The sequence below is a fragment of the Hippichthys cyanospilos genome, chromosome 13 (genome assembly GCF_059441005.1).
Source record: "Hippichthys cyanospilos isolate Australia breed blue-spotted pipefish chromosome 13, RoL_Hcya_1.0, whole genome shotgun sequence".
Taxonomy (NCBI): Eukaryota; Metazoa; Chordata; class Actinopteri; order Syngnathiformes; family Syngnathidae; genus Hippichthys; species Hippichthys cyanospilos.
Genome location: NC_142381.1, coordinates 18473193 through 18486985, shown reverse-complemented (window position 1 = coordinate 18486985; position 13793 = coordinate 18473193). Strand labels below are relative to the sequence as shown.

General features: G+C 39.0%; 2 protein-coding genes across 4 annotated transcripts in view; one reads left to right on the top strand and one right to left on the bottom strand.

Moving 5' to 3' along the window:
* Window positions 1-492: 492 nt before the first annotated feature.
* On the bottom strand, window positions 493-8654 carry rnf103 (ring finger protein 103). Its single transcript, XM_088431901.1, has 7 exons — window positions 7980-8654; window positions 5890-6038; window positions 4975-5090; window positions 4313-4735; window positions 4096-4228; window positions 3269-3355; window positions 493-1619 (listed from the first exon to the last, which is right to left on the bottom strand). Exons 1-7 carry the CDS (start codon window positions 8203-8205, stop codon window positions 750-752), a joined length of 2004 nt encoding a protein of 667 aa, XP_088288027.1. The 5' UTR covers window positions 8206-8654; the 3' UTR covers window positions 493-749.
* A 2429-nt stretch (window positions 8655-11083) lies between these two features.
* Window positions 11084-13793, top strand: part of uvssa (UV-stimulated scaffold protein A) — a 46699-nt gene continuing 43989 nt past the window's right edge. For 2 of the 3 annotated variants that reach the window (XM_088432231.1, XM_088432229.1), the window contains exons 1-3: window positions 11084-11249; window positions 12160-12271; window positions 13159-13312. In XM_088432231.1, the coding sequence (XP_088288357.1) occupies window positions 12162-12271; window positions 13159-13312 (264 nt within the window). In that variant the 5' untranslated portion in view covers window positions 11084-11249; window positions 12160-12161. The remainder of the gene's footprint in view (window positions 11250-12159; window positions 12272-13158; window positions 13313-13793) is intronic. The other variant, XM_088432230.1, reaches the window with a different exon arrangement.

Below are 13793 nucleotides of genomic sequence, written 5' to 3'. Positions count from 1 at the left end.
TGGTTGTGTGTCATCAGTAGGCGAATGACTTGTTTGTGCACCTGTTTTGAGTACCGAAAGTAGAAAACCGCCATACTGTATAAAATGTATGTGAAAGTCCATTTTCCATAATCTTCCTTATCCATTTAACTCAAGTTAGACATACATTAGATTGAATACTCTGCTTGCAATAACACAAATTTGAAGTACACTCAGTGGTACGCTTTGTGGTGTGAATTCGTTTTTTTTTTTACACTTAGGAGCAAAATGTTATACCATGACTTCATGCCACAATGTGTGGTTAAACACCTCTTAGATAGACTTGCATACAGATTTATTATTAGGTTACTATTTGGAGCAACGATTGAATTCCCCCCCCCCTGACTATTTTAGTCAAAAACATTTAGCATTTGAGCCCAACCTATGATAATGCTGCATTGCTGTATGTGTACTAAATTCCTTGTACACCACAAGTTTCAACACACGAACTAACCCTTAATTAGGGACAAATAGTGACTGGCCATTACAAATTTATTAGCAGATGGAAGCATGAAGACATGATGTTCAGCACAGAAATGTAAAGAAGCAGGTTGACGGTCTTGACAGCAACTTGGATCATCCACACAATGTTAAATTTGGCATCCCTCCCATGTTGCACCTTAACCCAAAGCAACTTGGGCTACATGTTTCCTTCTTGCGCTAACAAACCCCAAAATAATGATTAGAGAAGAAAAATAGCAGACATGAAGCTAAGGAAGGCTCTTTTTATATTAAGCGTCCAAACTAAGACTACCGTGGACATGTGGTGGCTGCTTCTTCTTGTAGCTGGGCCAGCGACACACGGGACAGCAGTGTCGGCCTGCATCCAGCCACAGCACAATGCACTGCTGGTGGAAGGCGTGGCCACAGGGCAGGCCCATCAGTAGTTCTTCACACACAAAGTTCTCCAAGCACACGACACACTCAGAGCACCGCAAGACATCACGAGGCCACCCTGACTGGTCACCACAGTTTTGTCGAGAGCCACTTTCACCTGATGGGATGTCTGAGTCACCTTCGCAATGGCAGCGCGTTGACACTTTGGTAGTACATGTGCACTCTGCGATAGAATGCGTGTCACTATTCTGCACGTTCTGCCGTTGGATGCTTGGTCGTGCGTAGTCACTTGACGCTATACAATCATCAGTCTCCTCTTCCCGCTCGTCTGTGTCACTGCATCGGAACTTCCATGCAGGTAAGGCTTTGATATAGTCCAAGCTAACTAATGGGCGGAGCCAGAGATCAGGGAAAGCCAAATGCTCAAAAAGGAAGTTGGGATCATCCTCCCAATCTGAGGGCACCTGTTGTAGCGATGCGATTGGGTGGACCAGATAGGATGTGTACCATTCCCACAAACTGGCCAACCACTCCAAGTTTGTGCTGCTGTCCTCTTGGCTTCTGTTGCCGCAGCGACGTTTTTTCTCAAAATAATCCACCAGCAGGCCGTGGGCCAGATAGGTGGATAGGAAGAGAGCTGGGTGGGATGAATAGAAGGTCCAGTCTGCTCTCACCACGCTGGCTAGCGTGGTGGTGTCAGCGTAGCGCAGCAACTTCAGACTATAACCATATAGAGCATCCAGGTAGGACAGCTGGAGGAGGGCCTTGGTATAAAAAGCATGGGATTAGTGACCAACCCATAACAACAGTCTCAAATTAAATTTGAGCAAACCCAGATATAAACTATGTGAAAACATAATTATACATTTGCATAATATTAAATGGGGAAAAACAATCTGTAGAAACCACTTAGAAGCCACACGTGCCATCATAGGATAGTGGTTAGAGTGCTGTTCAACCGGAAACAAAACATCTGTGACGTCACTTGTGTTGGTGGGAAATTAAAAAAATTTTAAAAAAAGAGACAAAACGCAAGGAGATATCTATTGTTATAATTGATCAAATACAGTGAAACCTCAAGGACACGGTCACTTTTGTACGGGTTTTTTCTTCATATTACAAAAGTTACTTAGCATATAAAAGACAAAACAAAATAATACAAGACAAAAATCTCAAATTTACCATTAGAAATAAACGCAACATGAGATTCTCTTGCTTGTTAATGTAGCTCGTCGTTGATGAAGAGAAGGCTTTGGATATTATTGTGCTTCTGGGAAAAACGCCAGCACTATTTCATTCTTTTTTTTTCACTAACCGCTTCACAAGGGTCTATGTTCATGGAAGCAGCAAGAGGGCAAACAAGGACGAGAATGTAAACGAGCAAAGGAAATGAAAACTTAAAATACAACTTCAAAAAGGCAAACGTTAAGTGCTAATTTTTTATCCAAAACACAAATTTATGGTCATGCTTGTCAAATTAACTATGTTTTTAAGTTCTTAAGAGATACAAGTGAAGACATTCAAAGTTATTTGAAAATATATAATTATTTTAGAAGATTTTTTTTTTTCAAACGTGTTCCTCAGTGGACATTCACGGGAGGACGGTTCAGTTCAACAATAATAAGACTAGCGATATAATATGACTAGTGTTTGCAGAGTTCAACAGGCAACAACTCAGCAAGCCAGACAAAGTACCTCCATGTTTTGGCTTGAGCCCAAATTCACTATGTAAAAAGAAAAAAAAAATGTTCAGATTCCAGTCAAAGCTAAATAAATAAAGAGGTGAATCGAGGGCTGCCTAATCAATAACCATCTTATCTCAGAACCAACGTGAATGTCATAATGATTCAATTAATCCACCAAAGTTTCAACATGTGCCGCTTCAAGGACTTTTGAAGTTAAACCTTCTGCATTCATCTAATTTACATAATTAATCTCATGCTCATCTTTCTGTAACATTGGACCTTACAAAAAAAAATAAAAAATTGGGAGTAAAATTGAAACCCTTGCAGTAGCCTCAAGCCATGGCGCTGATATGGTAGTTGCTGTTATCCCATGATGTCAGTGAATACCATCTATACAATTAGTTCACCCAAGTTTACAAGGTCAATCGAAATGATTAAAAAAATAAGAAAACAAAGGAAACAGGCCTGGGCAAAAATGATGGCAACATGTGAAAAGTGAAAATAGTTGGTCTTTGGCCTGTTAACACAAAAGGCTAAGAGCAAACATGATCTAAATCTGACTGGCCATTTGTAGACAGCCATCAGCAATATGTGGAACAGTTTGTCTTGTAAGTGGGCCAAAGGTTCTTTCCACAAGCGTGACTTTTCACTGATTAATTACAAGTGTGTTGAAAGGCTATGAATGCAAATTGAGTGTTTATTTGCAGAACAATATACAGTTTTCTTACCAGAAATGGAAGCCAGGACACCAACAGGATGGAATTGTAGGTCCCAAGTGTTCGGATTAGAACAACAAACCTTTTCACTGTTGCTCCCTGTCCATCAAAATGATCCTCATTAATGTACAGACGAACAATGTCCATATGCCCGATTATGAAATGTTAGTTTTATGATAATGTAACCCCCTATTTTTGATGAGTATTTCAGTTGCACAGCTTTCTTTACTAAATAAACCAGTGGTTTCTTCTTCTGTGCGTCTTTCTTACTAGTGTTAGTATTTTCTACAGTACCAGTCAGATTGTTTGGACAAACTCTCTAACTCTTTTAATTTTAATAGTTTTATAAATTGTAGAATAATAGCCATACATCCATTCTCTAGAGTTGCTTATCATCACTAGGGCTGCTGGCTCGCTGGTGCCTATCCCAGTTCTCTCCAGGCAGTAGGCAGGGATACTCTAGACTGGTTGGCACCAAATCACAGAGCAGAATAATATGAAGTGATCATTTTGTCACATTATAAAGAAATATTCACGGGATTATTTGGTAAACGATAAATGTTAAAAACATGACGTGTTTGATGATTTGACCCTTTCAAAGTAAGCACCTTTGCCCTGATAACTTCTCACATTTTGGTATTTATTCAGTCAGCTTCATGAGGTGAATGATGCTTAATAACCTGAAAAGACTTTCAGTCCCGAGCGCAGAGTTCTGAGCGGAAACAGAATTTGTGACCGTAAGCTGTTTTGAATTTGAAGGTGTTTCCAAATATTTGACTGGTTAGCATTATACCCAATAAATGATGCACACCTACACATTCAGTTGAGTGGGGCCTTACCTGTGTAATGAAGAGATCCATCCACGCCAACAGGTTGATCAGGACAAGACTGAGGACAAAAAGGTCATTGACCTCTGGTTGGACTGATCGCAAGAAGGTGTCCATGGCTGCTACAGAGAAGAACTCACCAGTACTACAAACAAATAGGATAAAAGAAAGATAAATGCTTCGCACCGTTCAACAATGCAACAAGATTTGTTTTACAGTGAATGGTCACCTGTTGCCATAGTGATATATACCCTCTGGCATCTTCAAGATGTAGGCGGGGCTTTGTGTCACACCGATGTCTAATAGACTGCTGCGGTTGTCCCAGTGACTTACATCCACAAATATGAACTCGATCCTGCCAGTGAACTTAACAGACAGTGAGGAGAAGAAAACAGGTGGCTGAGGAAGGGGTGCGAAGAGAAACATCTTCAAAGGGTGGTGCGGGTCAGGTCGCCACTCCTCCAGCAGTTTCTCAGAGTGAGACAGTGTTTTGATGCGGTGAGACATCTGTGAGGTCATCCAACGGAAGATGTGCTCCGGTTCGATGCGACGGCCATTGTATTCTTTCAGCATGACTTTGCCCTTAGACGCAGATGTCTGTGGGACCGACATGACCAGAGTGGAACGTTGCCAGCCACGTCTGATACATGACCTTGTGGAGACAACACAAGAGAGAACATATCCACTTACTGCCAGTGTGCTTTTCTATTTTGACACATGATTGATATCCCCCCCCCCCCCCAAACACATACAGCAAACATTGTAAGCCATTGCCAAATAAGCACTGCCATTCAGTGTGAGTAAAAAATCATGATATAACCAAGCAAGAATAAAAACAAACAATAAATGCTGCCCATGCATGTTTCCTTATTGTAATAGTGTGGGTCTCACCTGTAGTCATGAGAGCAGTTAAATGTACCAGTTCGTATTCCAAACTGTGACACTTTCTGTACCATCTTACCCCAGTTCGACTTACTGAGGAGTGCTTCTTTATCCTGAGCAATGACCTGCATTGACAAGATTATCAGTTAACAAAAAAGAAAAAAGTTACAAAACCAAAATTTGAAAAGAACATTTCCATTGAAATAAAAGAACTTTCGGGGCTGATTTTAAATGTTTCTTTTTTTGCTGGACTTACTGCATGTCTGTTAAGTGCAAGTAGTATGGTTCAAACCATTGTCTGGGAATTCTGGTTTGTTGTTTGAGGTTGCGCACATCAAATTACACCAAATACAAAATAAATGAAAAAAGAAAGCAAAATTATGGTAAGTACTTAAAGAAAAATAAATACCAGTGAAAAACTACATAAACTTGAAAAAACAAAATTCTAAACAAAACAAAATTAAAAAATCCATACTGAAAAATCCAAATCTTTCATGTACCTGACAGACAATTTAAAAAACTGCACAGGACCCAACAGCCAAATGGTGAAAGTTGGGTCAATGTCAATCATATATTCATACTACATGGTGAATTTTATAAGCCGTACTTTGTTGTGTCCCATGTTTACAGTATCCTCTTCACACAAGATAAATGCTGTTAACTGTATACGTATATGAGGGATGTATGAACATTGTGAAACATCAGAAAAACAAAGTGATAAAACATTTTTAAACAATTTTTTTCAACATAGCCCATGTCAAGAGCTGAATACTTGCTCCAACGATGCTGAAGCGCTTTTATCCCAGAGTACAAGAAATCTTATTTCAAACATGCATTCATTCGTTCCTTATACACAATGCTTAAAACTTTTCATACATCCCTGGTATGTGGTGAAATAATCATTTTGTCAATTAATGAGATTACCTGAACCAACCAGATGCCATCTTTTGTGTCCTCCACTAATTCATAGAAGTGCATCTCTCCACTAAAATGTGTGCTGCTGGCATCGCCTGCTTCAGTTTGCTCATTCTCCTTTTTGATAGCCGAATACAACTCCCCGTGCGTCAGCTCTCCTGTGGTTTTGAGAACATATTTTTCACAACAAATTTTGTCAACATCTGTTGCTGAGTCATAATTTAACAATGTAAACAATATCAATGGAACTAAATAACTTCTTGCAATTAGTCTACAAACCGTGTAAACAAGTCAGTGAGATGGTTGCTGAAAACACATTTAAAAATAACTATTAAATTAAAGACAATGCTTTTGTTTTTTTAAGGGAAGTTAAACTGCTGTAGTGGGTCTGAATATAGTTTTGGTTGAAAAACCTGTTTATAACAGGACTCATTGAAAGAAGTGCCAGTTTTCTTGTAATGTGTGGAGGACAAAGAGTTGTATAAGTCAAAATGAGGTATTTTGATTTTTATTAATTTTCAAATCAATGCATTTAATTTAATTCTGAGTTAAAAATAAGATAATGCCTAACTGTAAATTCCCAAATAAGGCAGTCTTTCTTCCCTCTAAATGAAGGCCAAATGTATGGGCGCATCCTATAAACGGTAACTTAAAATTTGATTTTTTTTTTTTTCCGACCCAATATAAGGAAGATTTATCAGTCAGTCACATAAGTTGAGTTTTGAGACAGAGATGTGCATTTTTTGTATTGGCCGTATTCTTAAGTACAATAAACACCGCAACAGGATGAGCTAGAGGGAGGACGTTAGGTGGCTGTTAACAGCAGCTCATGTTAACTGAAGTTTTTACGGAATTATTTTTAATAAAACAAGTGAGCAGACTGAACCACTGCCCGAGTCGATCCTTGTTAACACACAGGAACGTTACTGAAACTGAGAGCATCATGTAAAAGTTCTGACGTCTCTATCTGATTCAAGAGTGGCAAGCTGTGTGCACCGGTTAGAGAATACGAAAAGGTATTCCTTTTGACTCGTTTATTAATTATGTTTTTTTTTTGGCATATACCCACAACGATCAACTTGTAATTATGGTAAAATGAACTCGAGCTGCATCGCGAGGAAAAGGAAAAACAACTGCTTCGTGCGCATTCAAAGTTACACTGGCTAACCATTCACTGACCCTTCACAATATGGAAAATCTGAAAAACACAACACGCAAACAAGTATATAACTTATGGATATGAGCACATGAAAATATGAAGAGTTTTTACCCTGTTGCCAACGTGTTGGTGCGTCTTATACACAGTAACATTGACAATACCTGAATTTGACCTCAAAATTAAGGGTGCCTCTTATACACGGGTGACTGATATATGTGGAGAGTTATGGTATAAGTTGAAATGGGGGAAACAATATTATTTTTAACTGAAAATTACTCGTTATGTTTTTCGTTTGGGGTTTTATAAACACATGATTAAGTTGGTAAAATATTCCGAGGTGCAGTAGCCAAATAGGTTGTGAACCACTGACACACATAATTACTGCTTTGCTAATTAACTATTTATGTTATTTGAACACCTGAGGACTATAAATAACTCATCAATTAGTCAATTAATATAAAACAGATATAATTAATAAATTAAGTTTTTGGTCCCTTGATGTTTACAACAAAAAAATATGATTTACTGGCAGAACATTTGACTGTTTCAGAATACAATATTTTTTTAGTAATTTTTTTGTTTTACAATTAAAAAAGATGGCTGATTTTTGGGGGGGAAGGAGGAGTGTGTGAATGTTTGTTGTGAATCTTTTGTCTTATTTTGTAATGTACTAATATGTAAAAAAAAAATACAAACAAAAACACTGGGGAAAAAACTGTCTACCTTTGTTGCAGATTTTTAAAAGAGCTACTGTCGCTGATAAACTCAACTGCCGGATTAATTGTTGAGCCCTACAATTCGTTATTATTGGCGTTAGTGCAGGGATGCCCAAACTCACTCCTTGAGGGCCAGTATCCTGCATGTTTTCCACATTTGTGCAAAACCCGAACGGCAAGAGGAACACAGTCAAATACGGGAAACAACAACAGATGACGCCTACCTGATTTCTCCACCAGCTGGCTGACATCCTTCTTCTCAGCCAGTCCAGCGTACCCCAGCCCTCGACACTCCAAGATGGTCTTAAGCTTTTTATAGCTGAGCGAAACCGGGTCGACCAACTGTGTCGCGAACACACCAGTCTCATACCAAACCACAGCCTCGAATATCCGAGCTAGCGTAAACAAAACGATGAAATAAAGGAGTAGAAAGAACAACTTGAGCCACATCGTACAGCTGGACAACGCCGAGTGTGCGACGATTCCTGAGTCAGACTGCGCGGACTTCCAGACATGGGCCACACAAGTTTTCGTTGATGGGGCGATGTTATGTTCTTAAAGGAAAATCGGCGTCTTTGCGTCACAAGCATTCATGTTTGGACAAGGGAGGCTGGGTCGCTAACCCAAACTAGCACGAAGCGTGCTCCCTGTCAACAGCTAGCCCATTAGCTTAGCATCCCAGGTGATTTTTCAGGCCCTGATGATGTAACAATCAAAACAAGCAACGATTAAAATCTCGCGTCAGTTGCACGGAACACAAAACACCAAAATGGAAAGTAAACAGCGGCGCGCCGAGGTCCGCGTTGCATATTTTGTTCTTGCTCTAATCACACGACAAATATTTGATCATTTACACATACGAAATTGCAGCGATCAGCTGGCAATGAGATTGACGTCATTTCCGCCTACGCATCGGATGAATACGTAACAAAATGTTATGAATGAATGAAGTATTTTAATGAGCAAATAAAAGCTTTCTTTGAAAAAAAATCGAATGATTAGACTAAAAGAAGACATAAATAGTTTGTATATTGATTTTGCAAAACAAGCTTTTTTAAGGTCTAGAGCTAAATAGTTGGGAGTTTGGAGGGGAACGTTCCATCTATTCCCCCCCAACAAAAAAAAAAAAAACCGAGTGACTGAAAAGTTAGCAGAAATTGCTGCAACAGGTGAGGAGGGCACAGAAACTACTCCCGAAGATACAATGGAAACACTTCCAGTGCAGTCTTGTAACTCTAAAGTGACGAAAGCCAACAAGAGGAAGAAACGTGACTTCAACTGTGACAGTGCAGGGATGCATGCGGACATTTTGGCAGCTATCCAGGAGCTCTCAAAAAAACATGACGAGATTTCAGTGATTGAATCCATGACGGAAACAACGTCTCAGCACATTGAAAAACTCACGGGGACAGTTGAACAACTTGTGGTTGATTTTAATCACCACAAATACATTTCGAAACGGACTGAAACAGAAATGGAACAACTGAAAGAAAGAGAACAGGCTTTTGAGAGCAGGAGTTGCTGAAAACAAGCGCTACAGTTACAGGTGGACACTGAAACTACACAGAAGAGATGAACGAGGACGTGAGAGCTGCGGTGATTGACATCCTAGGGAAAGTGGCTCCGGGACTTAGGGAATATCTAAAGGAGGGCGTCGACATCGTGCATCGCCTTGGTCCGAGGAGGAAGAACGGATCCCACCGATCCCTCATCATCCACTTTGCGCTGCGTCGTGTGCGTGATGCTGTTTGGAAAAGTGCCAGGGGCTGCAAATTCCTGCGGAGCAACAAGCTGCGTCTCACCGAGGCACTTTCTCCGTTGGACACAGTGCCCAGAGATAAACCCTGGCAGTATGTAATATTTATGGGCATAACTCTCACTCGTCCAACAAGATACTTTTTTGTCAGATAACCTCAAAGATAAATGAACTGTTACACAAATATCCTTACTCTCGTGTAATATTAGGTGCTGATTTTAACGAGTGTCCTGATGAGGAGGACTAAACTGCTCTTTTTTCAATGAAAAGAGGTAAATCCCTTGGTGTAAATGGGCTTTCAGTCGAATTTTATGTTCACTTTTGGGATATCATCCAGGAACCTCTATTTCGTATGTATTGTGAGTGTGTTGGTCAGGGAGAGATGAGTACAACTATGAAACAAGGTGTTATATCATTAATTCCGAAGCCAGATAAAGACAATTTATTGAAAATTGGAGACCTATTACTCTCCTTACTATTGATTACAAAATGCTGGCATCAGTTTATGCAAGTAGGTTACAAACAGGTCTACCTCATATTGTTGCTGAGACACAATCAGGCTTTGTCAAAGATAGACATATAAGTAATAACATCAAACATATTTTGACTCTATTGGATTATGCAAACTCAGTACACTCAGAAGCATTTATTTCTTTTTAGACTTTTACAAAGCCTTTGACACTATAGAACATATATTTTTCATAGAATGTCTTAAATTGTTTGGTTTTGGAAGTCAATTCATCGATACTATTGAAATGTTATATACTGTAAGGGGCTTAATAGCTCAGTGATTATGAATCACAACACCTCGAACAGATTTGATGTAAATCGTGGAGTCAGACAAGGCTGCCCAATTGCCCCTTTTCTATTTATTTTAGTTGTTGAATTATTGTCATTAAAAGTAGTACATGATAAAAAATTCAAGCGTGTTTCTATACTCAATAGAGGAATAAGAATTTCTCAACTGGCAGATGGTACGACTCTTTTCCTGAATGACAAAGAACAGTTGGTCAAAGCTTTTGAATTAGTTAAAGAGTTCTCATTAGCTTCTGGTCTGAAACTCAATAAATCCAAATGTGAATTATTGCCTATACATAATTGTGATGATCCTTTCGTTGATAATATCCCTGAAAAAAAAAAAAAAAACACGGTCAAGTATTTGGGCATTCATATAACAAAAAATTTAATAGCAAGACAACATCTTTACTTTTCTGGGGACTGCAGTCTTTCCAACAAAAGGTCAGGTTGCGGAATTACACATTTAGGATGTTTCGAGTTTTTTTTTTTTTTTTTTTTTAATTCAGACGTAATGGTTGGAATTACATAGATTGCTATCGACCAGATCTGGATTAAAAAACTATTTATGATGGATACCTGTGGGCTACAGTCGTCTCTAGAATAGGTCTGGTTGCGGCACAACACGTTTTGATTTTTTTATTTATTTATTTTTTTTAATCAAGTGTAAGTGATTGATGCATTAGTTATTTAGGTTTTATTTTGAAGGTGATTGACTTTCTAAGTGAAAGCAGCCCGAGCTTGACTGTATGGCTACTTCCGGGTCATCTGGCTCGTATCGTATAGGAACTAAAAACTCCTTGGCAAAAGCGAGAATCTGAGGAATACGGCAGGGGTATAGGAGACCTGAGAAGACTAGCAACAGTTACATATTTAAGACGAAAAAGGAGGAACCTCGGTCTTCCACAGGAACGACGTTGTGATCCTTAAAGGCTGTTACCGGGTCAGTTGTTGATTGTTGTGAATTTATTTTACTTCGTGTGGATACTCGGCAAAATATGGGTAAAACAATATTGAAAAATGATTCGGCTGATCGGTGAATCTATATTGAAACGTAACAGATAAAATATGCAGACAGCGCAATGCCGATAAAATGTATCTTCAATATTCAATCAACGTTGATTGACCATCAATTTTCTACCTTCTTATCACTCCTTAAACGTCGATTTAACCATCTTTAGTTAAATATCAACTAGTTTATTTTACTTGGAGTGATTAATTTGCAGTGAACTCGTCACCCAACGTCATTTTTTTGTTATCCCGACTGATACATTGGTATTTCTACAAAGGCAAAAACAAATTTAAATTTTAGAACCCAAATTACCAAAATCAGAAACACATTTGGATTTCAGAAAAAAAAAAAAAAAACTTTTTGGAAAACAAAAGACCAAACGCTGTTTCTTAGCCGCTTATCCTCATTGGGGTTGCGGGAGTGTTGGAGCCTATTCCAGCCGTCTTGAGGCAGTAGGCGGGGTACACCCTGAACTGATTGCCAGCTATTCTCAGAATAGACAGAGACAAACACCTATTCACACTCACATACACACTTAGGGGCAATTCTTAATGTCTAATATACCTACCGTACATAGACTCCACACAAACTACACACAGAAAAGCTGGAGCCGAAATCAAACCCACAACCCTCGCATTGTGAAGCTGTTTGTGATAACCACTCTTTCACTATTTCAGAAAACACATTACAAAAAGAAGAATCAAATTTACATTTTAAAAAGGACATTAACAAAAGTCAAAACAAACTCAAGCCACATTGGTACTGGCACGTCGGAATGATTGCACAGTAGCACAGTAGTAGGCTCCTATGAATACCTGTTTGTTACTTGTCTTTTCATTAGGAATGGAGTTGTCCCAGAGGGACAGGCTCTCTGAGCTTGTAGAAGAGCTTACCACTTCTGGACAATCGCAGATCAACAAGGAAAAAATGAAGGAATTCAAGAAGATGTGCAAGTTAGTCAAGTCCTTTAAACATCAAACAAAAACATCACGACTTTATACACATCTTAAAAATGAGTAACATAATCTACTGTACAGTTAAATTAAATAACATAAATATACAAAGGAAAAATGACGTTTACCTTTGGGGCAACGTGACTTGAGCTGGGTGGAGGTGGAGGGGAGCAGAGACCAACCCGCAGAATTTATTGATTTATTTTCTTAAACAAGAACTTTTCTCAAACTAGAACATATCACCGGCGATTTCCTTCTCTTTAATCCATAATAGAAGAAGCCTCTCCATTTTGTTGTCGACCGAGGTCCGTCCCCTGGCAAGGAAAGTCTTGCCCTTAGAAGATTGCCGAGCGGCATTTCTGTGATTGACGTGACGCCGGCCAATAGCATATCCGCATCTCCGTGAGTGAGACCGGGACTGTGACCATAATCGACCAATAGCATATCGGCATCTCCGTGACTGACACTGTGACTGAGACAGTGACTGTGACATTGTAAGAGCAATAGCATATTGGCGTTACCGTGACATGCGTGAACAGTTCATTTTGTTGATGCAGCAAAGCCAAAAAGTATGGACACATTGACTGGCATGTCGGATTGTTCGTAAGACGAAAGGTTTGTGCGTAAGAGGGGGACAAAAAAACGCTGCGGTCCATGCTCGTAAGTCGAAAAGTTCGTAAAAGAGGGAGTTCGTAAACCGGCGGCCCACTGTGTGTGTGTGTGTGTGTGTGTGTGTGTGTGTGTGTGTGTGTGTGTGTGTGTATATATATATATATATATATATATATATATATATATATATATATATATATATATATATATAGAGAGAGAGAGAGAGAGCTTTGCCACTGACTCTATTATTCTTTCTATTGTTTTTCTTCTGTCAGGGAGTCTGACGAGTGCATTGATCATGCCTACCACTCACTAATGTCCCAGCTCAACCAAGAACATTCTGAGATCCGTCTGTCGGCTTTTCAGATGGCCAGTGAGCTTTTCTCCAAATCACATAATTTCAGGACACTCCTGGTGAACAACCTCCAGGTAACTGGATTCATTTTTACTTTACCCTTCTAATATTCACTTTCAAAGTGTGGTTTAAAAATATTGCTGTTATAGTTTGTGTATCACGGTGATAACCTCTTATATAATGTTATCATCCAGTTGAACAATGACCAAGAGACCAAGTTTTCTTTGTGTATTTAATATGCATGGGCGTGTGTTTCTAAAGGAAAACCACAAATCAACTAAACAAGCAATGCAAGTGATGGATTATGAATGTTGATTGAGTACAAATAATTGTAACTTCAGTGCATAAAGACATTCTGCAAGTACTAATAACGCTTAATGAATTACATGCATGTTAATGCAAACACTTTGTATAATTTAATGAAGTCAATTTGAGGAGGAACTTGAAAGCTTGCAGCTAACATGGGTCCTAAACATAGGTGGCCAAAAAGAGCCTTATTTATATTAAATTGCATTTAAAATAATTAAACTTTGAAGGGTACTGCAACAGCACAAA

Bases quoted from the DNA above. Each gene is read 5' to 3' on its own strand.
- rnf103 (XM_088431901.1), bottom strand. From the start codon at position 8,205: ATGTGGCTCAAGTTGTTCTTTCTACTCCTTTATTTCATCGTTTTGTTT. The intron at 3,356-4,095 runs GTAAGGCCCCAC...TTTGATGGACAG, and splicing joins TGGATCTCTTCATTACACAG to GGAGCAACAGTGAAAAGGTT. The intron at 1,620-3,268 runs GTAAGAAAACTG...TTTTATACCAAG, and splicing joins TGTCCTGGCTTCCATTTCTG to GCCCTCCTCCAGCTGTCCTA.